Source organism: Choloepus didactylus, chromosome 10 (genome assembly GCF_015220235.1).
Source record: "Choloepus didactylus isolate mChoDid1 chromosome 10, mChoDid1.pri, whole genome shotgun sequence".
Classification (NCBI taxonomy): Eukaryota; Metazoa; Chordata; class Mammalia; order Pilosa; family Megalonychidae; genus Choloepus; species Choloepus didactylus.
This window is the reverse complement of record NC_051316.1, coordinates 123,264,757-123,291,909: the sequence shown is the minus strand read 5'-3', so window position 1 is coordinate 123,291,909 and position 27,153 is coordinate 123,264,757. Positions and strand designations below refer to the sequence as shown.

At 43.7% G+C, this 27,153-nt stretch overlaps 2 protein-coding genes and 1 non-coding gene across 11 annotated transcripts in view; 2 read left to right on the top strand and 1 right to left on the bottom strand.

The window, feature by feature from the left end:
• Positions 1-628: 628 nt before the first annotated feature.
• On the bottom strand, positions 629-14,432 carry PGAP4 (post-GPI attachment to proteins GalNAc transferase 4). 8 transcript variants are annotated; one of them, XM_037850694.1, is made up of 5 exons: positions 14,207-14,432; positions 9,978-10,100; positions 8,375-8,481; positions 5,708-5,834; positions 629-4,544 (listed from the first exon to the last, which is right to left on the bottom strand). In XM_037850694.1, the coding sequence occupies exon 5, from the start codon at positions 4,465-4,467 to the stop codon at positions 3,256-3,258; it is 1,212 nt and encodes a 403-aa protein (XP_037706622.1). In that variant the 5' UTR covers positions 4,468-4,544; positions 5,708-5,834; positions 8,375-8,481; positions 9,978-10,100; positions 14,207-14,432; the 3' UTR covers positions 629-3,255. The 8 variants fall into 8 exon arrangements, with proteins under 8 accessions (XP_037706622.1, XP_037706627.1, XP_037706623.1 ...); XM_037850699.1 differs by lacking the exons at positions 5,708-5,834; positions 8,375-8,481; XM_037850695.1 differs by lacking the exons at positions 8,375-8,481; positions 9,978-10,100; positions 14,207-14,432 and adding an exon at positions 7,970-8,344.
• LOC119505850 lies at positions 12,161-12,266 on the top strand. The gene has a single exon (XR_005210885.1). It is a non-coding gene; the product is annotated as a U6 spliceosomal RNA (small nuclear RNA).
• Positions 13,596-27,153, top strand: part of RNF20 (ring finger protein 20) — a 75,385-nt gene continuing 61,827 nt past the window's right edge. The window contains exons 1-2 of one of the 2 annotated variants that reach the window (XM_037850689.1): positions 13,596-13,790; positions 26,770-26,884. The gene's annotated coding sequence lies outside the window, so the exon portion shown is untranslated. The remainder of the gene's footprint in view (positions 13,791-26,769; positions 26,885-27,153) is intronic. The other variant, XM_037850687.1, reaches the window with a different exon arrangement.

Here is a 27,153-nt window from a genome sequence, read left to right as displayed (position 1 = left end):
ATAGTCCAAATCAGGGCGTCAAGGAGATGCTTTCTTCCGAGACTGGCATTCTGGGGCTGGCTGCAGGTGATCCTTGGCCTTGGGCTCCTCTGTCACACGGCAATGCACATGGCGGCCTCTCCTGTTCTCTCCTTTCAGATGGTCTGAACTTGACCATGTAGCTTCGGGTGGTAGGAGTGGTCTTTGCCAAAATGCCCTGTGATTCAGCACAAACCAAGAGCATCTCCAGAGATTGCATTGCAGGGACCAGAAACTCTCTTTAAGGATCGTTATTCTGACGATGTGTCTTGTGTATGATGTGTTTTGTGTTTGCACAGCTTTGTTTAAATGTGAATGAGTTTAGTCTTCCTCAAAACTCATGTTCTAGCCATATGTCACACCAAGAATGCATACCCCACCCCACCCCAACTGGCTGCAGTGAGATGTTTTCCAGAATAAAATATAAGCCCTGGCATTTCTGTGACCCAGTGGCCAGTAACCGTGGTTACTTGTACAGTCCGCAGCCTTCACTTTTGAATGAGCACAGACCTTGGGATGCCACAGCCATGTGTGGAGTTGATGCTGTTTGCCATGTCAGAAAAATCCATCCACAGAAACAAGAGAGAATGACCAAAGCCCTCTCAGGACATCTCAGTGGAACAGGTGCTTTTATTTGAACTGATACGTCTATGAAAATACAGCCAGACACAATAAGGAGAGTCTCAGGCCTGACAATAATTTAAACTTGGAAAGGTAAGCAGGACTGTTAGAGATTTAGCCCGCCCGGGAGTCTCTGTCCCTCGATATGGGGAGGGGTCCTTAGTTCCCCTCCAGTCCCCTTGTTTAGGATTAAACGAAGAGAAACTTCAGCTTTGGTCTAAAGCTCTAAGCTGCCCAAGACAACATACAAAAATTAGACACTAGGAATGAGGGACAAAAGGAAGAAGTGGGGGGAAGATAAAGGGCAGAACTGTGCCTGTATCTGGAGACAATGTCAAAGGATGGCAGACTTAACTTTTTAAAAATGGGGGAGACATCTCAGTTCCTAGGTAGAGAAATGGGACAAGGAAAAAATGACGTTTAGCCACCAGAGGGGCGAGGGGAGGAGAGAGCTGCATGCAATCTTAGAAAGAACAGGAATCTACACCAGCAGTGATTCCCTATTATCTTGGGCCTGACTAGCTTAGAGGTGGCTCTCCTGTCAGTGGTCAGAACACCTTTAGGAGGACAGCCCGTCATAAATGCAGCAAAATCTAATAAGCTCAGTTCTGAAACCTGGGGTGGGCCAGTGACTGGGAGAGAAGGAAAGGAGTGGAAGTATGATCTGAATATCCTGCTAAGTCAGCTAGTAGCTCTGATCACTTGAGACATTGCTGAGGGATGTGAAACAGTGCCCTGTAGCCACACAGCACATATTCAGACCCACCTGTTCCCCAGGACCACACAACAGTGAGCTTCTACCATCTCAGCTTACAGAGACAATATTTACTCCAGGTTACAATTAGATTTTACAAAGGAGACCTTGACCACAAAGATATTTATAAAATGAATGTGGTTAAGGAAAAAGAGCAGGAGCTGGGAGTCAGAAGAGCTACACTTCAGTCCTGGCCTTGTTGCTGTCCAGCTGTGTGAACCTGGAGGAGTCAGTTAACTTCTCCAGGTCTCAATTCCTTCATCCATAAAACAGGGGTGATTAAACCCCCCATTTAAACTCCCTCAGTGTTCTTGGGTGCCTTCCAAGATGAAAATTTAAAGGCAAATGGAAGATGTGGCATTGAAACAAACTGGAAAACTGCTTGAACTCTCTAATAGAATCGTCCAACCTCATAAGGGACTTGCTGGTCACCGGTTTGATAAGAATCATTACAGGACATTTACTTGTGACTTTGAAGAAAAGTAATTTTCAGGTGCTGCTTGTCTTGGAATAAGCTCAAGGAGAGCTTCAGATCATATCTTGTTTGAATGAACAATTCTTATTTTTGGCATGGTGTGAAGGTGGGGCTAGGTGAAAGCAGAGCTGCCTGTCCAGAAGTCACAATGAAAAGTCAATCTTTATTTTAGCAGTGCTTGGTCTGAAAGAGCTACTGAAGAAGGGTCAGCCCTGTGCCCTATCTCATACTTTAAACATCACTCACATCTTTGTATAAAATACACTTGGGATTTTATATGCTTATTATAGGAGAGAAAAAAACTAACATTTGCCATGTATCCTTTACAGGCAAAGCACTAGTGAGGTGTTTTAAGGACATTCTCTCGGTTAATGCTCAAGGCAACTCTAAAAAGTTAGCGGTACTGTCCCCATTTTACAGGCGAAGAAACTGAGACCCAGAGCAGCTGTCTGACTTGCCCTCTAGGACCTGGCAGGCCTGAAATTAAAATTCAGGTTTTCTGACTTCCCGGTCCATGCTCTTTCTTCTATAAAATCATGCTTTCTACAATAAAAAGAAACAGGGGTGAATTGTTGGCCAGCAAAGTTAAGGAAATGGATATGCTATTAGCAAAGAGCTCACTCACTCTCCATCATGCTGAAATGTCCAGTTTGCAAAGAACTGGAAAATGAGAGAAATATTCAATAATAAATCACTGCTGAATATAGGCAATCTGACTCTGAGGGTTCAGAAGGCACTTCCAGATCTTGTTGTGCCTCGGTGGTCTCATAATAATACTGATTATCATGAGATAATCAATATGTGGGAAAAGAAAATGTCAGTAACAGAGGCCAGATCATCTGCCTTCAAGATCTGGGCACTTCAGAGTTTTTTACTATAGCAGGTCAAGGAAACCAACAGAATTTATCAACACAGAACTGCCTCTTTGGGCACATATTCTAAACATACATCCATTCTCAAACTGGGAAAGAAACCAACTCAAAAGGATCTTGCCTTTTGCCAAATTCTATCCTTAACATCCTAAAGCAGTCATATCACTGTGCACAAGGTTTTTGGCAGTCATAAGCTCTACCATAAAGCAGAGCTAGAAATAACTGGAGGATGTATCTGGCATTTAATTGCACCCTCACTGGGTGGGTCAGACTGCGTGAGGCAGTGTGGCTGTGTGGGGGGACAGGCCTGGACCCCTGCTCCTGCCGGGGCTGGGGCTGGGGGTGGGGGTACTAAAGCCAAGGTCCTTGACTTTTATGCTCCTCAGCTGTCTCAGTGCCTAGATCCCAAGCAACATTACACAACGAAATATCTGCCAGCCAACATGTCCAAATAAAGAGCTGCATACTGGAGTCTAGAGGGGGTGGCCGATTTTGGAAAGGCATTTCTTGGCATGTTAGAGCAGACGGGGATGAAAGTTGTAGCGGAGGCTGGAGAACAGCCCAACGTGCTTCACGAGGTTCGGCTCCACCACGTAGGCCCGCTCCCCCTTGGCCCTCAGCAGCGAGTAGAGCGCCATGTCCTTGCCAAAGCCATTGTGGCAGTACACCTGCGACAGGTAGGTGAGGGTCCGGCGGGCCGCCGGGGCAGGGAAGAGCATGGCTGGCGTGCAGCACTCTGAGGCAGGGACCACGTTGTACAGGGAGGGACTCAGGCGCCGCAGTTCCAGGAAGTAGTGGCGCCCCACCAGCTCGACAAGACCCATGCTGTACAGGGAGAAGAAGAGCATGACGGGCCAGCTGAAGCCCGGGCGGCCGGCAAACCGCATGTACACCCAGGTCAGCAGGGGCCCCAGCAACATGCCCACGCCGACCCACTCCAGGATCCGCATGGGCTCCGGGTTGATGTAGTGCTGGAGCCTCTCGGGATGATAGAGCTTCAGATAAAGGGCATCTCTGAGGTGCGGCTCGGAGAGGCGAGCGCGCAGAAGGTGCTCCAAGACGGGAAAGATCTGCTCTTCCGGGACAGCGTCATCTTCCACCATCAGGACGTAGTCTGGGTTGTAGGTCTGCAGGGACGACTCCAGGCAGTAGGCATAGTCCTGCTTCTCTTTCTCAAAGGAGTTGGTGGACGGGTCATCGCCGTAATCATCCTCAGTACCCTCATAGCGGTTGGCCACAGGGACGTACTTGGACAGCAGCTTGGCGTCGAAATGGCTCACGCTCCGCTCCACGTTGCACAGGAAGAGCTGGTGGCCCTCACACTGGGGGCCGCACTGTTGGAGCAGCCTGTGGAACTGGGACACCACCTGCAAGACGTAGTGGAAGCCGGGCTGCCTGTCCACGGTGATGATGGTGATGACCAGCCAGGGGCGGGGAGTGGCCTGCCAGACGATGGGCACCGACCCATTGGCGGAGGGCAGCTCCTCAAAGTAGTGAAGGGCAGCCTCCCCTTCCTTCAAACTCTGCTGCAGGAACTCTTGGCTCATTTGGTTCAGATGCCAATGGCGCAGGTAGAAGTAGGAGTGCAGGAGGCGGTGACAGGCCAGAGGGGCCAGGAGGCCAAACGTCACCACTGTCAGGATGAAGAGCTGGACAGCAGTGCTGCCCCAGGAGAGTCTCCTCAGCCTCCGGAGGAGCATGGCAGCAGGGGACGTGGAAGTGCTCATGAGGTCCGCTTCTGATCACGTCTGGTCCCATGAACAAACCATCATGTGACTCAGGCCAAAATGATCACATGCAAAGCCTAAGGAGAGAGCAAGTGGGAGATGGTGAAGAAGAGGGCTGACAAAAAAAATCTAGGAGCTGAACTCAGCACATGACAAACAGAAATTCTAATTCTAGGCTGTATATATATTGGAGACTTCAAAGTATCTTCAGCTGTATCTGTAAATGATCTCTGGTGTGCTTTCCTAAAACCGTGAGTAATGCAATCTTGGTGCATTCAACCAAGTCTCCAAGCCTAAAGATGTTTACTTAGGTTTACAATGAGCCAGAAAACTACTGGCTGGGCTAGTCAGATCATTAGTTATATTCAATGGCTGTATAAACATGGGTTCTTAAGGAATATGCAAAAAAGCAAGGCTTGACACAAGGGAAACAAACATTTGGAGTAACTTCCAGCATAAGTACACAGTAAGGACTTGTTGATTGTGGCACAGTGATTTCTGGAAACTTGGTCTTCTCTGCACATCTCAAACAAGAAAAGGAATATTTAGGGTTCCCTGAAATGTCTGTTGAGATCTTCCGTTTGTATTCCTCTGATCTCATGCAACTACTCTTAAAATTGCATATGAATTTCATCTTGATTGTCCTGTTTTATTTTCACAGAACTGCTGTGGAAATCAGTGAGAGGAAGGGTCTCCCACATGCAAGTGAACTCTGGAGCCCCACACTTTAGAGGGGAGGAAACATGTGAAAGATTTACGAGCAGCCTTACAATGATGGGAAGAAGGGCTGGGCAGAGATGGAGATGAAAGAGACAGCTGTCCCCTCTGGTCCAGAGAGGAATGCTGTGTGATGTGTTGGCTCCCTTGGAATGAATCCTAGCTATGCCACTCGCTTGCTGGCTGTTAGGGGTTGGATTGTGCCCCCCCCAAAGATGTGGTGAAGTCCTAACCCCCAGTACCTCAGAAGCTGACCTTATTTGAAAATAGAGTAGCCGCTGATGGAATTTGTTAGGATGAGGTCAACGGGAGGTAGGGTGGCCCCACTCCAGTGTGACTGGTGTTCTCATAAGAAGACACAGACAGACCCAGGAGGGGAGAAGGTGAGTGAAGACGGGAGCAGAGACCTGAGTGATGCCATCACAAGCCAAGGAATGCCCGGGGCCACCGAAAACTTGGAAAGGGGGCATGGAACAGAACCTTCCCCAGAGCCTTCAGAGGGAGCAGATTTTGGAACTCTGACCTCCAGTCCTGTGAGATGATTCCACTCAATTTGTGGAATTTTGTTACAGCAGCCCCAGGAAACTCAGACATCCGAGAGGTCAATTCATTGCTCCACACCTTGGATTCCTCCCCTCTAACAGCATCAGCTTCACAGGGTTGCCATGAAGATTAAATGGATTAGGGAGTAAAATAATGAGGCATGAAAATCCCATTAAGTTATATTCCTATGTTCAAACATAAGTAATATTCTCAGAATAAGTAGGTCTATTGATCTAAGGGAAAACATACTGGCACCAAAACATAGCACTAAAAGTACAAAGCCAGGATAAACTAGTAAGGTCATTGGAAACCTGAATGGGGTCTATAGTGGAGAAAAAAAAAGCTCTGACCTCAGAAGTGTAGTAGGTTTGTACACATTTGGGAGACAAACGACTAGCCTGTGTGTTGTCCCGGCACCACATGAGGCTGCCGTGTCAGGGTGCGCCAGTCCTTGGAGACCCATGTTCTCCCCTTCTTGGGCACGTAGCAAGACCACATTTCCCAGCCCACCTCCTTCCAGGTGGGGTCATGTGACTAGGGCTCACCAGTAAAATATGAGCAAAGTGGCAGGTGTCACTTCTGCACCGAGGCAGTTAAGAGCAGATGTGCCTTCTCAGCCTTCCCTTTCCCCATCTGCCAACTGAGTGGAGCACCTCGATGGATCCAGAGGAGGGGGGGGACACCAGATGGCTGGAGCTGGGGTCCTTGAATGACTTCCTGGAACAGAGATCCTTCCTACTGCTCACCTCTTGGCATCATCCCAGCCTACAGCTTACAGTGGATTGTGTTGTGAGCAATAAGCAAATCACCATGTCTAATCACTCTTGAGTTGGGGGCTTGTTATTACTGCATTTATCCTACCCTGCCCAGTATAACTGCATAGGATGTCAAACCTCTCTCTATGGTATGATGACATGGAGATTCCAGGAAATAGAGACACAAGTTTCATTGCAGCAATAGAAGTAGGTTGTAATGTGGGACCCCAGAGGTAAAACAGAATGATCCACCACATGTAAGAGAAACGGGTAGCGCCTAAAGAGGAAACTAAGCAAGGAGAGGTTGAATAGTATGCAACCCCAGGCCTGCTTGTTGCTGAACTTGCAGAGTAGCCAGACAGGTTGTTCCTACTTCTGCTGTGCTTAGGTCAATGGAGTTAGTAAGTCAGAGGTACATCCACGTGGCCTTGCCAGTTCCCCATCACCACAGTGGAAGCCAAGGGCTGGCAGTGGGCCACGCTCACACTCCTGGCCAGCAGGCCTTGGAAATGGAGCTATTCAAGTGGCCTCCTGCTCAGTGTTCTCCCTGCCCCTGTTATTACCAAAGACAACTGGACCCATGTGCAGGAGAGAGCAGAGCAGGGATTTGACAAGACAAGGCATGCAGCTTGGAAAATGAAAAAGTGCTAGGATGACAACGTGATCACAATGAGAATGCAGAGCTCTGTGTTTGGCCCAAAATGCTGCCTGCCCTCCTCCAATGCCCTTTTCCAGGGCCAGTCACTATATTTAACATAAATATCACTGCCTGCTGCTAACATTATCCATTAACAGTAGCTTGCTTGAGTCCTTCCTAGCCCTTGCTTTGGTTTGCCTCCTCTACTGGAACACTCTCATGGAGGACACAGAGCTTGTCTGTATGTCTGTCATGATCACCATGCTGTCCCCTGCGCCTAGACCTACCTACCTCATGCGTGACAGTCCATAAATATTTATTGAACAAACAAACCATTGAGGGCATGCCCTTAATCCCAGATAAGATGGAAGAGGCCCCGAAAGCTCCATGTCCTCCCAGGGCAGTGGCCTCCTTTCTCTTCCAGGATCTTGCTAAGGAGCCAGGTCCCTGCAGGGTTGACTCCAGAATTTCTGAGCAAAAGAGGCTTGTATGTCCCAGGCAGACAGAGGGGGAGAGGACTTCTAGAAGCTAGGTTTACAACACAAGCACCCATGTTTTTCCTCAAACTTCACTGTTTATTCTGGGCAGTAGAGATTAAGGGGTATAGATGCTATTGGAGCCAGCTGTTGTGCTGCTCTCTGGGTTGGGTTCCAGCCCCAGGGCTGGCCCTGCTCTTGCCCCTGATAGCACCAGCCAGAGGGGAGCACCTCCCAGGCCTTCTGCCTCTCTCTCCCCCTCTGGCAGGTGGACAGAGACTGAGGCACCTCACACTGAAATAGAGAGGACCTTTCATCCCAGGCAGTTTCCCTATTGGGGGCAAAAAAATCATTCACATCTCAATAACACATACTTCAACAATATGGCTGTGAGACTGAGGACGAGGGAGGGAAAGGGATTCCATTCCGGTGCAGAAATTTCCTGTCTACTGGGCCTGTGCCTGGTGCTAGGAACACAGATGGAGGCACACAGTCCCTGCTTTTGCTGGGGTGATAAATGGCCCCGAATCTTCGCAGTTTATAGTAACAACATGTATTTCTTGCTCACAAGGCTGTGGATAGCAGTGGCTCAGCTGGGTTTAACTCCAGGGTGCAGGCTGGATTCAAGTCATTCCAATGTATCTCCCATTCCAGGACACGCTGCAGAAGCAGTAGCCACCTGGTGTGTTCTCTTCTCGTGGTAGATGAAGAGGCCAAGTCACACCATGTAAGTATGCACACAGCCTTGCTTAAGAGCGCTGTAAATGGGGTCTGCTCACCATCCACTGACCACAGCAACGAGGAGGCGAGTATACTCCTCCCACAGAGCAGAAAGAAGTAGTGAAGATTCAGTTGAACGTGAAAGAAGCAGGCCAATTTTGAAGACCTCAAGAGAAAAGAAAGGATAACAATCGGCTCCAAGACTCTGAAGTTTCCAGAATGCTCAGAAGGCATAAGGCCCAGACCCTCATATCATTACAGGATCAGGGTAGGCTGCAATATGACCCCCAAATCTCAGTGGTTTATAAGAACTAAGGTCTAATTCTTGATCATGTTACATGTCCATTAGGGGTCAACTACGACTCTCTGCTCCATGTTGTCTGCACTCCAGGACCCAGGCGAGTGGAAACGCTTCTTTCCTGAATGCTGCTGGTTTGTGGCAGAATGAAAAAGGGAGAGAGTGAGCCACGAGATCCTCTCTAACTGACACACATCATTTCGCCCCACATTTCAGTGACCAAAGCATGCTTGAGTACAGGAGTACATACTTGTTCTGCAAAAAAGGAGGCACCAAAGACACATGGCCAAGCCTGAAGTCAATAATGGGAGAAGCAAACATTCCTCCAAGGAGTGGCTGAAAATACATTGAGCAATAGTACAACCTCCCACACCTGCCTAGGGCCATGGGCGCTGGGATCAGGTGCTTCACTCAAGGATCAAATATTGGTTTTTGTAACATCCAAGCACATTGAGTTATGTAGTTATTCAAGGGCATGTTCTTATTTACCTTTTAAAGTGTTTTCTTAAAGGATTTTAACAAAGCGCTGTCCAGTAGGGCTATAGTATTCAGAATCATCTATAATTTATTTCACTTTATCAATCCGGTTTTAGACAAACTGGCTTTGGGGAACAGAGATACAAACCATAGGATTTTGCACTGTTAGTTTGGGGGAGTGAGTTCCCTATTCCCAGCCCCAACCGGGGAGTGGAATGGAAGAAGGGCTGTGTCCCCAGCACTGTACACTGTACTGCTGATTGCCTCTTCCTAGAATTCCATAGTCACCCCTCATGTCAGGGCCCACAGCCCTGCTGGCTCAGGCCTGGCTCCAGCCATACCGCGGAATGGCTGGTGGCATTTGTGAGTTGGCCCAGTAACAAGCACATCAAAACAGCCAGATCCAATGAAGCAGCGTGAACTGGGTTCTTATCTGTGCCTGGCAGGTATAATCTGAAATACAACCATTTCCTAAGCTGGATTGGATTCTGCTTATTACCACATCCAGGATATAGGGCTCAGGGACAAAGATGCCAATAAATTAACACGATATAAGGCTTAGATGAATAAATGATGCAACAATGACAGTTATATTTCAGTGCAGCTCTGAAAACTTAAACTAAAGGAGTCTTAGAGATGTGGGAAGCAGAACACCAGGCTGAGTGTCAGGAAATAAGTGTTTGAGCCCTGGCTCTGCAAATACCAGTCCCTGTTTCTCTAAGTCCACCCTTCTACATGGATGGCACCCCCACTCTCCCAGGCACCTGGGCCCAAAAGATGAGATTAGTAAGCTCTGACTTCTCCAGTCACTTCCCACTGCCTCTGTTGTCTCTCTTATTGCTCCCCCCACCCCCACTGCCATGCTCTAACTAGTTACCCCAACTCACCTCTAGGCCAGCTGATTGCAACAGGCTCCTAACTGGGCTTCTGACCACCAGAATGAGCAATAAGTTTGAAAACAAAAGATCTGGCCCCAGTTCTGGATGTACCACTCACCGATAGGTCAACTTCTGTAAGGTAAAGAAATCATTTAGCTTCTCTGAGCCTATTTTTGCCCCTCTGCAAAATAGGAAAATAAAGAATAGCTCATGTATGGAGGTATTATGAAGATGAAATGAGACGATAGCTAGGAAAGTAGGATAGCCCTTTGTCAGACTAAAAAAAAAAAACAACCATTGTGTAAATGATGTAATTTTTTTATATTAATTAGTGTTATCCATCTGACACTCTGAAGCCCAGGTCTGAACATGGGTGGCACTCTTCTCTGTAAAACCACCCATTGATTCCCTAACAACTGTAGAATAAAGGCCAGATTTCTTGCCAAGATTCTACCCAATCCAGTTCCAATCGTCTTTCCAGTCACACTTCTCTCCACACAGGCTAAATCAAACTTCAAGAATCTGCTCAAAAGGCACCTCTTCCAAAAGCCAAACCTGATCTCCCCCCAACCAGAACTAATCTCTCTTTTTCTCTCAAGCCCTGGGGTCCTTTACATGATCTTTTCCCCTAGGACATTCATTTGTCCCTTCCTACTTCAGACAGTATCTGTTTATACTTACTAAGCCCCCACCACATAGCCAAGTGCTGTGTTGGACCCTTGCACCTATTTCTTCTGACCAAAGCAGCAACTCTCAAATAGTAACGGAACTCATCCCATTTCAACAGAAACAAACAAACAAACAAACCAGATGCTACTAAGTTGAAAGCAAGAAATTCAAATATAGGACAAGCCAATATGCACAACTGCCTCAGCTGGAACTGGGGGAAAGCCCAAGAAAATCAGCCAAACACAAATTAGAAATGGTAATAGATTTTGGGAATGTAACTGGTAGCAGAATTAACATACAAAAAAATAATATATAATACAAGTATATGTATGCACAAATATATAAAATAAATGTGTTCATCTAATCAACCACCAATTAATGGAATAAAAAATGCCAGTCAAAATAGCAAAACAAACAAACAAACAAAAAACCCTATGAACTCACAACTAAAATATCTAAGAATAAACTTAAGAAACATGCAGATCATATACACATACTACAAAATTCTACTGAAGGAGATTAAAAAAGTATTTAATAAATGAAGAAAAATAATATTTTCCTCCCTGAAAAGGCTAAGTAATAGAAAGAGGAGAAAGATGCCCCTTTTCCCAAAATTAACCTCTATATTTAATGTAATCTCAATTCCATTTACTTCAAAATGGGCACTTTCATATAAATTGGTATAATATAATAAATTACATTGGTATCATATAAATTGTTGTAAAGTTGGGGCACCGTCCATAAAAATGTTATATGTGCATCCCCTTTGGCAGAGCAATCCTACTTTTAGGACATTCTACTTCAACAGAAATGCCAATACATGCACCAAAGATGGACAAGGAATGTTCACTGCAGCTTCGTCTGTGAAAGAAAGCAAGCAAAAGAGAAGGGGTGGTGAGAGGGACAGTAGGAAGGAGGGACAGAAGGAGGGAAGAAGGAGAGATGGAGGGGAGTAGAAGGGTGGGAGGGAGAAAGGAAATAAAAGAAAGAAACAAACAGAAAACTGTAGGTAAATGAAATGCCCAGCAACAGGGAACAGGCTTTTTAGCTGTACAAGGGAATACTATGGTGACATTAAAAAGGAAGAGAAAGGTTTAGATATACTGACTTAGCTAGGTCTTTAAGGGAAAATGCAAACCATCCCAATGCAAGTTGTAGAAAAATGCATACAGTATGACCCCGCTTTATTTTTATTGAGGAGTGTAATTTAGCAGTAGAGAGATGAAGGGTATGGGGGATGGAGGGTTCCTATTTTGCTCTCTACACTTCTGCAAAGAGCATGTATTACATTTATCATCACTCTATAAGCATTTGATTCAACAAATACTGAGTCCTGTCTCAGGTACTGGGATGGTGAACAAGACAATCAGGGCCCCTCGTCTCAGAACCTTTGTTATTCAAAAATCCAACAGAAATCCTATCGCGATTTTGTTTCTTTTGGTATAGAAAGGGGAGGTTGGTGAACTTGACAACAGTATTCCAAAGATCATCTGGAATTGGGACCAGTAAAAAACTACCAGGAAATGCTCACTTTGGTGGCACATATACTAAAATTGGAAGCATCCAGAGAAAATTTGCCAGGCCCCTGCACAATGGTGACATCAAGTTTATGAAGTGCATCAGAATTTTGTATAGTGATGATGGTGACATGGGTGAATAAATGTGTTGAAACGCATTGATATATACATTTAAATGGTATATTTTGTTGTGAATAAACTATACCTCAATAAAGTTGATCTTTAAAAAGCTGAGTAAATTATGATATTGGGTAATGAGGGAGAACTTGCCTTACCGGTTATTAAAACCTATTAGAAAGCTTTGGTAATTAAAATAACATGGCACAGACACCAAAATACACAGATACATAGACAGATGCAAAAATCCATGATAATTCAATTTATCATAACTGTAGGAATTTAAATTAGGGGTAAAACAATGGGTTTAATACTTTTAAAGCAACTGGCTAACCATTCAGGGAAAATAAATGATCTCTCCATTTTATATCTTAAACCAGAATAAATTCCATGTTTAAGTTTTTAAAATGAAAGCTTAAAAATGCCTGAAGAAAATGTAGGAGAATATTTATATAAACTTGGGTTAGCAAAGATCTTTCCCTGCGAGACCCTCAGGCAGAAACCATAATAAAAAAGACAAATTTGAGTAACTAGAAAAGTTAACCCTGTCTGTGGTTAAAGGTGAAATAGGACAAAAACAATATTGAGCAAACTGGGGTGAAATTGTGCAACATACACGACTGATAGAGAATTACTACTTTAATATACAATTTATAAAGAGTGCTTAAAACGTAGGAAGAGAAAGACATTCCAATTGAAAAACGGGGACAAGAATTAACAGTTCATTCAACAAATTCAAAAGGCCAGTACAGAGGAAAAGGTGCTGATCCCCGCGGGTAACCAAAACCATGCAAATTAAAACAAGGAACCATTTTGTCTATGTTATTGGTGTAAAAATTAAAAATTTGAATGTGTGTATGTAAAATTTAAGAAGAGATTCAGAAATGTCAATCCAGAAGACTGGTTATCTTTTCCTCCTTTACATTTGTCTGTGTTTCCTGAACGTTTTGTAATAAGCATATCCTTCGAAATAAATTATAATACCTTAGATGTGAGGCACACCTTTCTTTTCTCACCTCCTAGGTGCACCCTAGAAAAGCACCCCTGAAAAGGCGCTTCCCCTCCCGAGGATCTGTTCTCTGGGGGAAATACTCCGGAACGCAGACTCGCACACACCTGCAGGTTTTGCTCAGGATCCGCAGAGTGAGATCATCCCTGGAGCCGCCCCGCTGTTCCCGGGGGAGAGCGTGGGCCAGCCGGGGGGTGCCCGAGTGACACCGTCTCTGCAGGCGCCCACGCCGGGGACACCCCAGGACGCCCCAGGCGCAGTGCGGCCCCGGCCACGCCCAGAGGCCTGGAGGAGGGCGGGACACGCCCATTTGGTCCTAACTGTCCTTCTGCGGAAAAGGGAACGGGCCGAAAGACCAGAGCCCGGGATGCAGCATCTGCCGCTGACCTTGGGCGGTCCCCATCGCGCTCGGGCCTCAGTTTCCCCACCCGGAGAGGGACGCCTCCCTCGGCCGGGCCGGCCTCCCCCGACTCCCGGGCTGCGAGGACGCCCGCAGAATCCCAACACCCGGTAGGCCCGAGGGGCGTGCGGGCGGCCATTAGGCGGAGGCGCCGGCCCAGGCCCCGCGGCCGTGGGGAGCTTACCCGGGCTCGCGCGCGGCCGCCTCGCGCCTCTCCTCCCGGCGGACGCACGCGACCCGGGGCTGGGGAGGCGCCCCGCAGCCACAATCATTCCTTCCCGCGCGTCGCGGGGGACGCCTTTGCGGGGAATCCGGGGGCCGACACCCGGGAACGCGGGTGGGTTTCCCGCAGGGCCGGGCCAGGAGGCGGCCGGCGCCACGGCCAGAGGCGCAGGCCCTGCCCGGGCTCCAGCCACCACGGCCGCCGCCCCCCGTCCTGGTGCCCTCGCTCTGCTGTCACCCCGGGGTGGGCGTCCCGGCCCCCGAGCCGAAGCGGGTGGGCAGACCGCGCGCGGCGGACACCTACCTAGCCGGTGTCGCCCGGACTCGCCGGCCTCATCTTCAAGGAGGCGCCATTGCCCGATCCCCACAGCCGCACCCCCTCTCCCCGCGCTCCGGCGGGCCATGTGACCCGCGAGCCGCCGACCGGTTGCAGCCCCCAAAACAGGCTTGGGGGAAAAAAAAGGAAAAATAGGATGGCCAAAGGCGCCAACTGAGGGGCAGAGAGGGAAAGGCAGGCTTAGGGCAAGGGAAGTTGTAAATGCTGAAAGGATCACTTCCCTTCGCTGGTTGGAGGCCCAGCTGGCCGCGAAGCGTGTGTTCTCCTGGGGTGGGGGGTGAGGGTGGAGGCTGTCACCGCCGATAATGAAAGTAAAACCGTCCCCACCATACCAAAGTGTTTGGCCAAGCGCCTTATGAACTAGCTCTCTAGCTCTCACTTCACTCCTGTGCAGGAGGAATTATTCCCAATTTGCAAATGAGTTAATAAGATTTGAGAGGATGATTTGCCAAGCGCAGCCCATATCCCAAAAGCCTGAAATGTAAACACCTCTTAAACAGATTCCGTCTCACAAGATCACTTAGCCACGCATAGGATTTCAGTGTTCTGTGGCTCTTCCCCTCAGCTCTCCCAGGAGAACTAACCCCCATTTTGGCATGTAGATAATATCATACCCACCTTATGGAAAATAAGTTTGGCCAAATAACACAGTCTTCCCCAAGTGACAGAGTGGGGTTCAAATTCAGTGTACTTCACCAGCTAACAATGAGTGGGTGCTGGTCAGGCACTGTGCAAAACACATGGGTTATATTAGCTTAGTACACTCAACAGCCTTATGATTGTCCCACTTTAAGGAAAGTGAGGCTCAGAGGGGTTATTAATTTGTGAAAAATCACTAAGCTAGTGAGTGGCAGAATCCAGATTCAAATCTAGGCCTTTTGTGTCTGCAGAGGCATCATCTGGATCCAGAGCCTTTGCTCTTTTCCCTGCACTACATGGCCTCTCGCTCCTTTCTGTGCTTTCTAGATTTTGCCAGAGATGGGCAAGGTGTAGCATCTAACGTATCCAGAGGCTCAGAGTGTTGTAACAGAATCTGTTGTGCTCGTTGGTTGTGACATCTTCTGGATGATGTAAGCTGCCCCTAATACACTGAAGTATTTACCAGCTAGCGGCTGGCCATCTTTGTATGGGGCCAGACCTACCATTTATGAATCCTGATGCTTCTCCCCCAAAAACACTAGACTCCAATTTCTAGGGGCAGATCAGAGCAGGGTATATTTCACTGACAAGGCCCTGCAGGATCTGACCTTTTCTCTGACCACTCTCCCTCCTTGCCCTTTGCTCTAGACATGGGTCCCCTGCTGTCCCTCAAATACAGCAACCCCAATCCCTCCTTGAGGACTTTGCACTGGCTGTTCCCTCTTGTGGAACACTCTTCCCCTTGATTTCCAGGCAGCTTACTCCTTCCCCTGTCCCTGATCAACTCGCTCACTCCCACTCCTCTCCTAGAATTCCTGCCCCCCTTTCCCCTACTTCCTTCTTCTCCACAGTGAATGAAGGAATGAATGAGGATGAACTCCTGTCTCGACTTTGCAATCCTGATGCTTTCTACAGAACGTCTAGGAGAGAGAGCTGAGCAAATGGAGAACAGGACCATGCAGGAGGTATCTGAAGAGAGGCCGCGATTACCAAGGAAGGGCTTTCATGCACGAGAAATATCACTTCTGTGCTCACCCCTCAGAAATCATTCAGTTAATAGGCTGCAGAGTTTTTATAAAAGACCCTATATATAATTAGGTGATAGCTGAACAAGGCAATTTGATGTTTACTGTGACAGTGCTAAGTATCCACTAAGTGTGTGACAAATGCTAATGTAATTTAAATAGTACTGAAGATGTAATCTGTCATTAATTGTAACTTTTATTTCATTTGCATATCATGAATGAAACTGCCCAAAATCTAGGTACTTTTTAAAAGAGCAGAGAGGTCTCAAACCAACTCAATCTCCAAATGAGAAGTGCAGAACCGCCCCCCTCCAACCCCCACCTCCCACCCAGGGTTCTTCTGCCCTCAGGCAAGTATTTGCATGTAATTTACATGTAATTGTCCCTGCCTTCAGGGTCTCCCCCAAGTCCTGCAAAGAGGAACCATGTTTCTTTTTTGAGGGGATCGAAGCTGGCATTTTTTTTCGTTGGCTGAGCACATAGAGATTTATTCACATTGATGAAACAGTATCTCTCAGTGGGTGAACACCCTTCACTAGAAAGCTGTTACTTTGGGTCCTGAATGTTTTTCAGTCTTCCAGGAACCTTCCATTTAGACATAAATGGCCCTGAGAGCCTTAACACTGAAGGGATGGGAAAGTGTGTCCATTGATGGAGAAGAATCTCTGAAGGGGAATACAAGGAAGAGATGTGGAACCTCAGAGGGTCGTCGGTGTGAGTCAAAAGAAAAGTGAAAGCCAGCTACCTTCTACCTTGGCTTTCTCTTTTTCCCAAACCAGGGCTCTCACCACAACAGTGCTCCTAGTTCTGGGTCTGGTTTCCCTTTCTAGGTCAGGGGGGTTGTCAAACTACAGCTCTCAGCCTGTTTTTTATAGCCCACATGCTAAGAATGGCTTTTGCAGGATTAAATGTTTGAAAAAATTCAAAAGACGAATATCTCAAGGCATATGAAAATTATAGGAAATTCAAATTTCAGTGACCATAAAGTTTTATGGGGACATGGTCATTCATATATGTATCATCTAGGGCCACGCTTATGCTCCAGCAGCAGAGCTGAGTGTTGTGATAGAGACATTAAGATCCACAAACCTAAAATATTTACTTTTTGCTTTGCCTACCCCTGTTCAGGCCCAAAACATCTATCTGTTCAATGGTCACAGGTAAGGCATTAAAGCTAGTAAATGCTCATAGGATTTCTTCTTGGGTGTGTCAGCATAGTTGATACTAGATATTAAGTTCCTTTAGAACCTTACTGCTGTCCATTCAGGTGTCCGTTCATCCTCTGTTCTTTCAGCCACCATTTATTGGAAAATTGTTCTGGCAGAGTGCCGAGTGGAAGGATACAAGGATGTGTGAGGGGTGGATCCTGTCCTCGAGGAGGTTGTTGTTAGGAATTCTGGGAAGTCTACATAAGGCAGGGTAGGGTGAGAGCTGGAAATGTGCAGGGAGGGAGTTCCTGAAGGTATTCCCATCTTCTGGAAGCAAGGCTGGCAGTCTGATACACTGAAATCAACGGTTGGGACAAACCTGAGTCCAATTCAGGTCACTGGCAGTGGCCCGACGCCTGGCTTCCATCCACTTCCTGGCTGTGACAAATTGATTAACTTCTCTGTGCCTCAATTTTTTCATTTGTATAATGGGCTTGTTTAATGATATTCCCCTCATAGTTTGATTGAGAGGTTTATTTGAGATAATGCATATAAAGTGCTTGGAGCTATGCCTTGCAAAATATCTAGCATTCAATAATGGTTAATAGTTATTTATTTGTTTAACAAAATTTTATCGAGTACTTTTTATGTGCCAGGCAATGTCTGGGTGTTCAACCTGGTAGCCACTAGCCAAATGTAGCTATTTAAAATTTAACTTAAATTAATTAAAATTAAATAAAATAACAAATTAAATTAAATTAATAATTCAGCCCTCTGAATAGCACTAGCCACATTAATAGCTACCATATTGGACAGCATAGATATAGAACATTTTCATCATCACCGAAAGTTCTACTGAAGAGTGCTATTCTAGACACTGTAGACTCAGCAGTGAACACAACTAAGTCCCTGCCTTGATGGAACTTATGTTTGCATGGAAGACAGATAACAAACAAATGCATAATTTTTCAGGTGGTGATAACTGTTTTGAATATTACCTAGCACTCTTCATGGCTAAAATACTGTTCTAAGAGCTTTCAATATATTATATAATCCTCACAAACACCGTATGAGGTGAGCAGGCTAAGCAACGTACCCAAAGTCAAACTGCTAGAAAGAGGCAGAGCCAGGATTCAAACCCACGCAGTCTGGTTCCTGAATCCATCTTCTTAATCAACAAGCTATATTGCCTCTCAAAGCAAAATAAAAATAGTAAGAAAAAAAAGAAGAAAAATAAAATTGGTTAAGGGATTAAAGACTAGCAGTGGGTGAGATTATAATCATTAGTTTTAACATCCAAGCAAATGGGATATGTTATAAGACCAGGCCAGAAATAACACGCTGTAAGAGGATAATTGAGGAGAGTTTAAAGAATTTATTTGCAAAAGGGTGGGCAGGGTTAAGGGAAACTAGGGCTGATGCAGTACCCCAGGGCTTATAACAGCAGGAAGCCATTACTATTCCTAGGTCTGAAGGGGCAAAGCAAGAGAACAGGTATTAGGACTCCAGAATAATAGTTACAAAGAAGGGTCCATCTTACGGAAAGAATGAGGCAGGGAACCCATTGTGACCTATCCGGGAAAGAGGTGGGGGAATAAATAGCCTAAATTCACTGTCTTCCTGCCATCTCATCTCCTGCTAATGTTTTCCATTGGCTGAATCGAACCAGAAACCAGAGGGCAAAAAAAAAGTCTTTGATATAGTCCATGTAGATCAAATTCTCAGGACACAGAACCAGTTGGAGAAGCAAACAGAAAACGTGCAGTTAAGTTTTCTCCACTGTTCCTGGGAAACCTTTCGTTCCTTTGATCAGATGAAAACTGAACACAACACTAGGGTAACACAAAAAAGTTCCATTAGCTATCATAGCATAATTCAATTTTGGACATATCCCCACCTGAAACAAAAAAAAAATTAATCATTGCTATATATATAAAGAGATTTTAAGGAATTGGCTCCCACAATTGTAGGGGCTGGCTAATCTGAAATTTGTAGGGCAGGCTGGCAGACTGGAAACTCATGCAGATGTTCTATGCTGCAGTTTTGAGGCAGAATTTCTTATTTTCAGGGAAACCTCAGTTTTTGCGGTGGAGGCTTCAACTGATTGGATGAGATCCACCCACATTATCAAGGATAATCTTCTTTACTTAAAGTCAACTGACTGTAGATGTTCATCATTTCTACAAAATTCTTTTACACCAATATCTAGACTAATATTTGACTGAACAACTGGGCACCATAGCCTAGCCAATTTGACACATAAAATTAACCATCACCGATGTCCAGTATAATCACCCTGCCACCAGATGGCTGTTTGGTACCCTAGGGCATAATTCCATATGAGGGGCCCAGAGTTGATCTTTGCTATTGACAGGTTGGGTGCTTAGTCAGAGCAGTAGCCATATCAGCCTTAGTAAGATAAGTCCTATTATTGAACCCATTCAGAATTGTTGTCCCTCCTGGCATGGCCACTCTATACATGGGACCATTGATCAATACCCGGAGTGGCTGTAGAAAGAAACTAACATCTACAAGACAAGTCATCTTGTCTACCTGATACTGGAAAACCTCCTCCCTATTAGATGTTTTCTGGTGGACTTCAATGTGAAACAGAAATATCTTCACATTCTGTACCCATTCCTAAAGGTCTGTCTATATACCTCTTCCACAGTTCTCTTTGTCACCTACATTCCAGTCTTCTTCTATCTAAGTCCTGATTGGGCAACCAGTCCATTTGTCACTGTCCTTATAATCAGCGTATTTTGGAATTTTAGGACATTTCTTCTTTCACACAAAATGAGCAATCAATCACCCGTAAAATCTGAAGTTCTTCTATTTCCCTACCCCTTGTCTTCAAGGCCAGCCCTAATTTAGGTTCTGAAGCAGTGCTGTGTGCTTGCCAATGTCCGCTTCTGGTTTGTGCCAGCTGATGATTTACATCTATTTGTAAAACGGGCACGTTTTCTTCTCTTCCATTAGCTGATCAAATAGAACTTCTCATGAGGCTATTGTGGGTTGAGGTAGAAGCAGCAGATCAGCAGGAGTAAGTCCCATAGAGCTCTGAATCTTTTGTTTGTGACTTTATTTGTACCTTCCAGACCTGCTCGCTTCATATAAGATGCACTTGTCTGAAGTTATGATTTATGGGTAAGCTCATGATGGGGAGTTCACATCCGGCAGTTACTCGATGCCCTGTGGTCAGACATTCAGTCTCTACCAAAATCCATTAATTGCTTTTCAAATGCAGTATAATTGTCTACAGGAGAGGGCATGGCCTTATTCCAATATCCTAGGAGGCCTGCCCTGTGATTCTGATTCCCCTGTTGGGACATGTTGGAAGCTCCATAAAATATCTCTACATTCCATGGATTTTGAATACCATTGAAATGTGCTGGCTGGTGCTGCTGGGTCATAAGGCCCAAGTGGCAGGACAGTTTGCACTGAAGCCTGGACCTGCTGCAGAGACTTTTCTTGGTTTGGAACTATACAAAATTAATAGCTTTTTGGGTTACCTGGTAAGTGGATTAGAACATTGTGCCGGTTTGAATGTATTATGTCCCCTAAAATGCCATTATCTTTTATGTAATCTTATGTGGACAGAGGTATCAGTGTTGATTAGATTGTAATTCTTTGAGTGTTTCCATGGAGATGCGCCCTACCCAACTGTGAGTGATGACTCTGATTGGATAATTTCCATGGAGGTGTTACCCCACCCATTCAGGGTGGGTCTAAATTAATTCACTGGAGCCATATAAATGAGCTGACAAACAGAATGAACTCGGTGCAGCTGTTAGTGAAGTTTTGGAGAGAAGCTGAAGCCTAGAGAAGAATGTTCTGGGAGAAAGCTGTTTTGAAACCAGAACTTGGAACAGATGCCAGCCACGTGCCTTCCCAGCTAACAGAGGTTTTTCAGATGCCATTGACCGTTCTCCAGTGAAGGTACCCTTTGTTGATGGACACTTTATGGCCTTAAGACTGTAACCGTGTAACCACCATAAACCCCCTTTATAAAAGCTGATCCATTTCTGGTGTTTTGCATTCCGACAGCATTGGCAAACTAGAACAAACATCGTACCTAATTAGTATGTGCAGCCTCCAAAATCCAAAGAGGCCCACGAGTATAGTTCCTCTTTCTTAGGGTATATGGGATGAAGTGTAGCAATTTGTCTCTTACTTAATAGAGGATATCTCACCATGGATCAGACCACTGATCCCATGGATATGGCAGAATTGTTGATATAGCAGGCTCAGGATTTCCTGGGTTTATGTTTCATCTTTTGGTGCACATATTCTTCCTGAAACATCTAGAATGCTTACTATTTCCTGTAAACAATTAGCATATAATTGTGTTCATGATGTTCAACATAATGCGCAGTAGGATATCAAGGCAATCAGACCTACCAAACTATATATGACAGAGCCAGGAAAGTTAACACAGATCTGATATAAGACAGTGAAGGTATACTAATTTCCCTGACAAGTGAAGACAAATTATTTAATACATATAGAGCTGTTTACATTTTCTATTTCTTCTTATGTCAGTTTTGGTAAGTTGTTTTCAAAGAATGTATTCATTTAATCTAAATTGTCAAATTTATTGGCATTAAGCTGTTCATAATATTTCCTTATTGCCCTTTTAAGGTTTGCAGGATATCTAACGATGTTCTCTCTTTCATTCCTGATACTAATAATTTGTGGCTTCTCTAATTGTTTCTTGGCCTGTCTAGTTATTTGTCAATTTTATCACTTTTTTTTAAAAAAAAACAACTTTTGATTTCACTAATGTTTTTTCTATTGTTCATCCATTTTCTTCTTTATTGGTTTTCATTCTTCCCCATACTATTTCCTTTCCTGTACTTATTTTGGGTTTAATTCCACTCTTCTTTCCTAGCTTCTTAAAATAGAAGCTTAGCTAAATGATTTTAGACCTTTGTTCTTTTCCAATATAGAAATTGAAACTATAAATTTCCTTCTAAGCATTGCTTTAGCTACATCTCACACATTTTAATTTTATATTTTAATTTTTATGCAGATTGAAATATTTTCTAATTTTACTTGTGATTTCTTCCATTCATATGTTATTTATAAGAGTATTTTTAAATTTCCAAGTATTTGCGGCTTTTCTAGATATCTTATTGTTATTGATTTCTAATTTAATTATGTGTAGATCAGAAAATGTACCCTGTAGGATTCTATTCATTTGAAATCTATTGAGTCTTTGTTTTATGGCTGAGAATATAGTTTCACTTGGGAATGTTCTGTGTGCACTCAAAAAGACTGTGCATTCTGCAGTTTTGGAGTACAGTGTTTGTTAATCCTGAATTAGGTTCCTATAAGCAATTGTGTCACTTACATTTTCTATGTCCTTACTGATATTTTGCTTAGTTATTCTATCAATTACTAAAAAATTCTGTTAAAATCTTTCATTATAATTGTGAATATGTATATTTCTTCCTTTAGTTCTATAAATTTTTGCTTTATGCATTTTGTTGCTCTGTTATTAGGCACATATACATGTCTAATTATTATATCTCCCTGGTGTATTGACCCCTTTATCATTATGAAATATCTTTGTCCCTTCCCTAGTAATACTTTTGTCTTCAAGTCTTCTTGTCTAATATTAAGATAGCCACTCCATCTTTGTTGTGCTTCTTTTTCTTTGCATGTCTAATAAATTTTGGTTGAAAACCTGGACATTGTGGATAATATGTTACAGCAACACTGGATTCTGTTATATTCTTCTGAGGACTGTTGGATTCAGGCAGTTCAGTTGCTGGACCCAAACCCCAAAACTGTATATACCTTGCTGTTTTCAGCTTCTTATATCTCTGCTGATTTCTCTTTGAAAAATCAGTTGCTGCTTTTTCAGCCTGGTCTCCTGAGTGTCTCTCCTGTACCTGTGGAATGCAGTGATCAGCCTGCTGTTTAGGCAGAATTTACAGTCAAATTTTAGGGCTCACCATGTCTGTGGTTTCCTTCCTTCTGGGGTCTTACCTCCTAAATTTCAAGGTGCTTTTCCTGTGCCAGACTCTGTCCTCTGATACCTTAATCAGCTAAAATTTTTGCTTTCTGATGTCTGAGTTGTGAAAGCGCAGTCCAAGAAAATCACAAACGCATAAATACCATCCAGTTCTGTTTTGTTTTTCAAATGTAGACTCTCCTCTGATTTCTCTCTGCTTTTTTGTTGGCCTCTCTAGGGTGTTCCCATACATGAGTAGTTCAGCAATCAGCCAGGGATTTGGGCAGAGTTTATACTCAGATTGTGGGTCTCAACCATTCTGCTGCTCTCTTGAGTCTAACATTCTCCCCATAATTTCCCAGGGACTCTACCAGAACGTGAAGTGTATCCTCTGCTACCTCATTCTTGAACAGCTGTGGTTTTCTGCTTCAGGTAGCTTGTGGAAGTTGTAGAGCACATTCAGGCAAAAACTAAAAACAAAACAAAACAAAAAAGCCACAATCTCATCAAGGATAAACTCTTCCCCAGTTTCTATCTACTTTGCATTGCTTTTAGTGCCTTTTTATATTTTGTCCAGAATCTATAAAGGTCATGGGAAGGAGAGTTTGACCAACCAATTCACTCCAACACTAGGGAAGCTAGAAACTCAATTAGTCAGGTAGGTGTTTTATAACCAGTTTCATTCTGTATGTCATGCAGGCAAAAGTTATGCAGATAATGATCTTAAGTAGTATATTTAGTAGCTGATAAATTATCCAAAGGTAACAGTACTCACTAACTGATGTATCTATTTATATGCTCTGTTTGTTCTCCTACAAACTCTCTAAAAATATATGGGTTACTTTTGATTATCTGAATTTATATGTTAGGGGTTTTTAAAAACATCACATTTTAATTTAGTGAAAGTGGAGATATCAAATTTTCACAGCACACACTGAAAAGTTTAGTATATCAATGACCTTAATGGCAAGCATGTGGACATAGTGCAACAGGCATAGCTGTCAATGGCCAGGAAGCAAACATCATTGCAAATGATGTGAAGCTGTAGAAATAGTACAGTAATTCTGATAATAAAATTTTGTGAGACTATGTGGCAAATAGGCAAATAAATAAATAAACCTGTTGTTCACTTCAATTATAATCTCCTGTGACTCCTAATCTTAAATTTCTAGTATTTCTTTCAGGGAATAAGACAGTAGCCAGTCAATACTCATGCAATGAGATAGAAAAGCCAATGGTTAATAAAATTTTTTAACAGACTATTCTAATGGCTCATAAGGAAAAAGCCTCTGGGGTACTAGATTTGCAAATTCAAGATTCTAAAATGAAGCATCAAGGATGCTATTTGTTAAAAGTAGGAGAGATTTAAGATCATAATAAAAATATTTTACTGGTCTGAGACTTCCTTTATAACATGCCAAAGAGGGGGATTTTGTTCTTAACCATCTCCATCTCCAGTGTTCATTTTATTTGCAGTGGCATGTGGTGAGTAATTTACCACTAGCAGCTGGTAATGCTAGGTCAGCTGGTGGGTGGGGATCAGAGGGGACTGTGAGGGAGAAGAGTATTGGATGGAATTTTAGGAGTAGAATGCAAGTATTGGGCAGCATGCCCCTCCAGTGGTCTTACTAGTTTTTGGCAAAGGCTGCAAAACCCGAGTGCCCTTGCTGCAATTGTACTTCTGGTGAAGGTCTGGTTTCCATTGGATGTTGACACAAAACCACTTAGGCCAAGAGGACAATATCTGACACTCATTTTTTATTTTGAATGTTTTGAACTTACAGTAAAATTATAAAAATATGTATAAAGATTTCACAAAATCTACAAATGGTAACATTTGACTCTGCTTCATCATTCTCTTTATCTTTATGTATACATATTATTTATATTTTGGGGGTGACCACTTATGAGTTAATTGCAGGTACAATGTCCCTTTATCCTTAAATATTTTCATGTGTATTTTCTAACCACAAAGGCTTTACACCTAACCACAGTATAATTATAAAAATTAGCAAATTGCCACTGACATAAAGCAATGGTCTAATTTATAGCCCGTATTTAAATCTCACCAATTGTCCCACTAGTGTCCTTTTAGCAATTTTTTTTTTTTAAATTCTGGTTGTTATTTAGTCTTTAGTCTCCTTTAATCTGCGGTAGTTTCTCAGTCTTTGTTTATGTATTAGTTTCCCAAGGCTGCTGTAATAAATTACCACAAATTCAATGGCTTAAAACAACACAAATTTATTCTTCTACAGTTTTGGAAGTCAGAAGTCCTGAATCAGACTCAGTGGGCCAAAGGCAAGGTGCCTGCAGGGCTGCTTCCTTCTGGAAGCTCTGAGAGAAGAATCCGTTCCCTTGCCTTTTGCAGCTTCTAGAAGCTGCCTGCATTCCTGGGAACCTTGACCCCTTCCTCACATCATTCCAACCTCTATTTCCATCATCACATCTGCTTCTACCAGCACTGACCATTCTGCTTCTCTCTTACAAGGACCCATGTGGTTACATTGGATTTACCTGGAAAATCCAAGATAATCTCTCCATCTCAAGATCCTTAATTTAATCACATCTGCAAAATCCTTTCTCCTATGGAAGGTTACATATTCACAGGTTCTGGGGATCATTATGTGGACATGTTTGGGGGGCCATTAGTCAGCCTCCCACAGTCTTCATGGTACAGTCTATTTTTGAAAGTCATGGTAGACCCTTTTGAGAAGAAGGTGGAAGGAAGGGATGGAAGAAAGGCAGGGAGAAGATCGTGAGGGTGAAATGAACAGAAGCTTGGTGGGAGGAGAGAAGGAAAGAAACCTTCTAGTCTGGATTTCTGGTTTGGCAAATTACCCAAGCTGTAGACCCCCTTCTTGGTAAGTGTGAGGAAGAAGGAAATCTGCCTTTAACTGAACCTATTTTTTTAAAGCCTTTAAATTTAAGGAGAAAGTTTGATGCCTCCAGTGGGAGTCATGAGAAAAATATGAATTCTGCTTTAAATTCTATCCCAGTGTATTGATTAATCCCTCTCAAAGAATATACAAAGCTGCATTATTTTTTTTTTCTTGCAAGTGCATAAAACCCACCACTCTCTTCATACCTCATTGTACAAAAAAGTAATTGGGTATTATAAAATGTTGTAGTCACTGTGGAAATCAGTTTTGCAGTTCCTCAAATAGCTGTAAGTAGAATTATAATATGACCCTCCAATCCCACTTCTAGGTATATACCCAGTAGAATTGAAAGCAAGGACTTGAACAGATGTTTGTAGCAGCATTATTCACAATTGCCAAAAAGAGGAAGCAACCCAGTGTCCATCAACAAATGAGTGGAAAAGCGAAATGCATATATAAAAATGGGATATTATTCAGCTTTAAAAAGGAATGAAGTTCTGATATTTGCTACAAATAGACAATCCTTTAAGATATCATGTTGAGTGGAATAAGTCAGACACAAAAAGACAATTATTGTATGATCTCGCTTATATGAAATACCTAGAATAAGCAAATTTCATGGGGACAGATAATAGATTATAGGTTACCAGGGATTGGGGTTAAAGGAAGGAAAAAGGGATTTATTGCTTAATGGGTGCAGAGTTTCTGTTTGAGGTGATGAAAAAATTGGCCTCATAGACATTGGTGATGGTAGCAATACCATTGAATTGTACACTGCAAAGTGGTTAAAATGGGAAATTTTGAGTTGTATGTATGTAACTACAATAAAAAGTTTTAAAAGGGGATGTCAAAGGTAATCATTTTTCTTTGTGTGAAATAGAAATTGGAACTCAAGAAGAAAAGCAACCTCTTCTCTCTCCAGTTCATCCAGCACGAAGCAACATGACCACCCCTTCCTGCTTTAGCTACACTCCACATGTCGGATGTTCTCCTTGGTCTGTGCTTTGCAGTTTGATTCTTCTTGGGGTTTTCCAACCTCTGCCTTAGCTGTTACCATAGTGATACCGTAGCAGCAACAAAAACATTTACCCTTAGAATTAGCAAAGGTTCAGAAGCTGAGCTGAGCTAAGCCTGATGGCTGAACAATAGCTGCACCATGGAGATTGAAATCCACCTACGAGCTGGAATAAGAGCCACCTGAAAGGAGGAAGGTAGCCCCTCAGATTTCCAGAGTCAGATGTTTTAACATCAAGATGGAAAACAA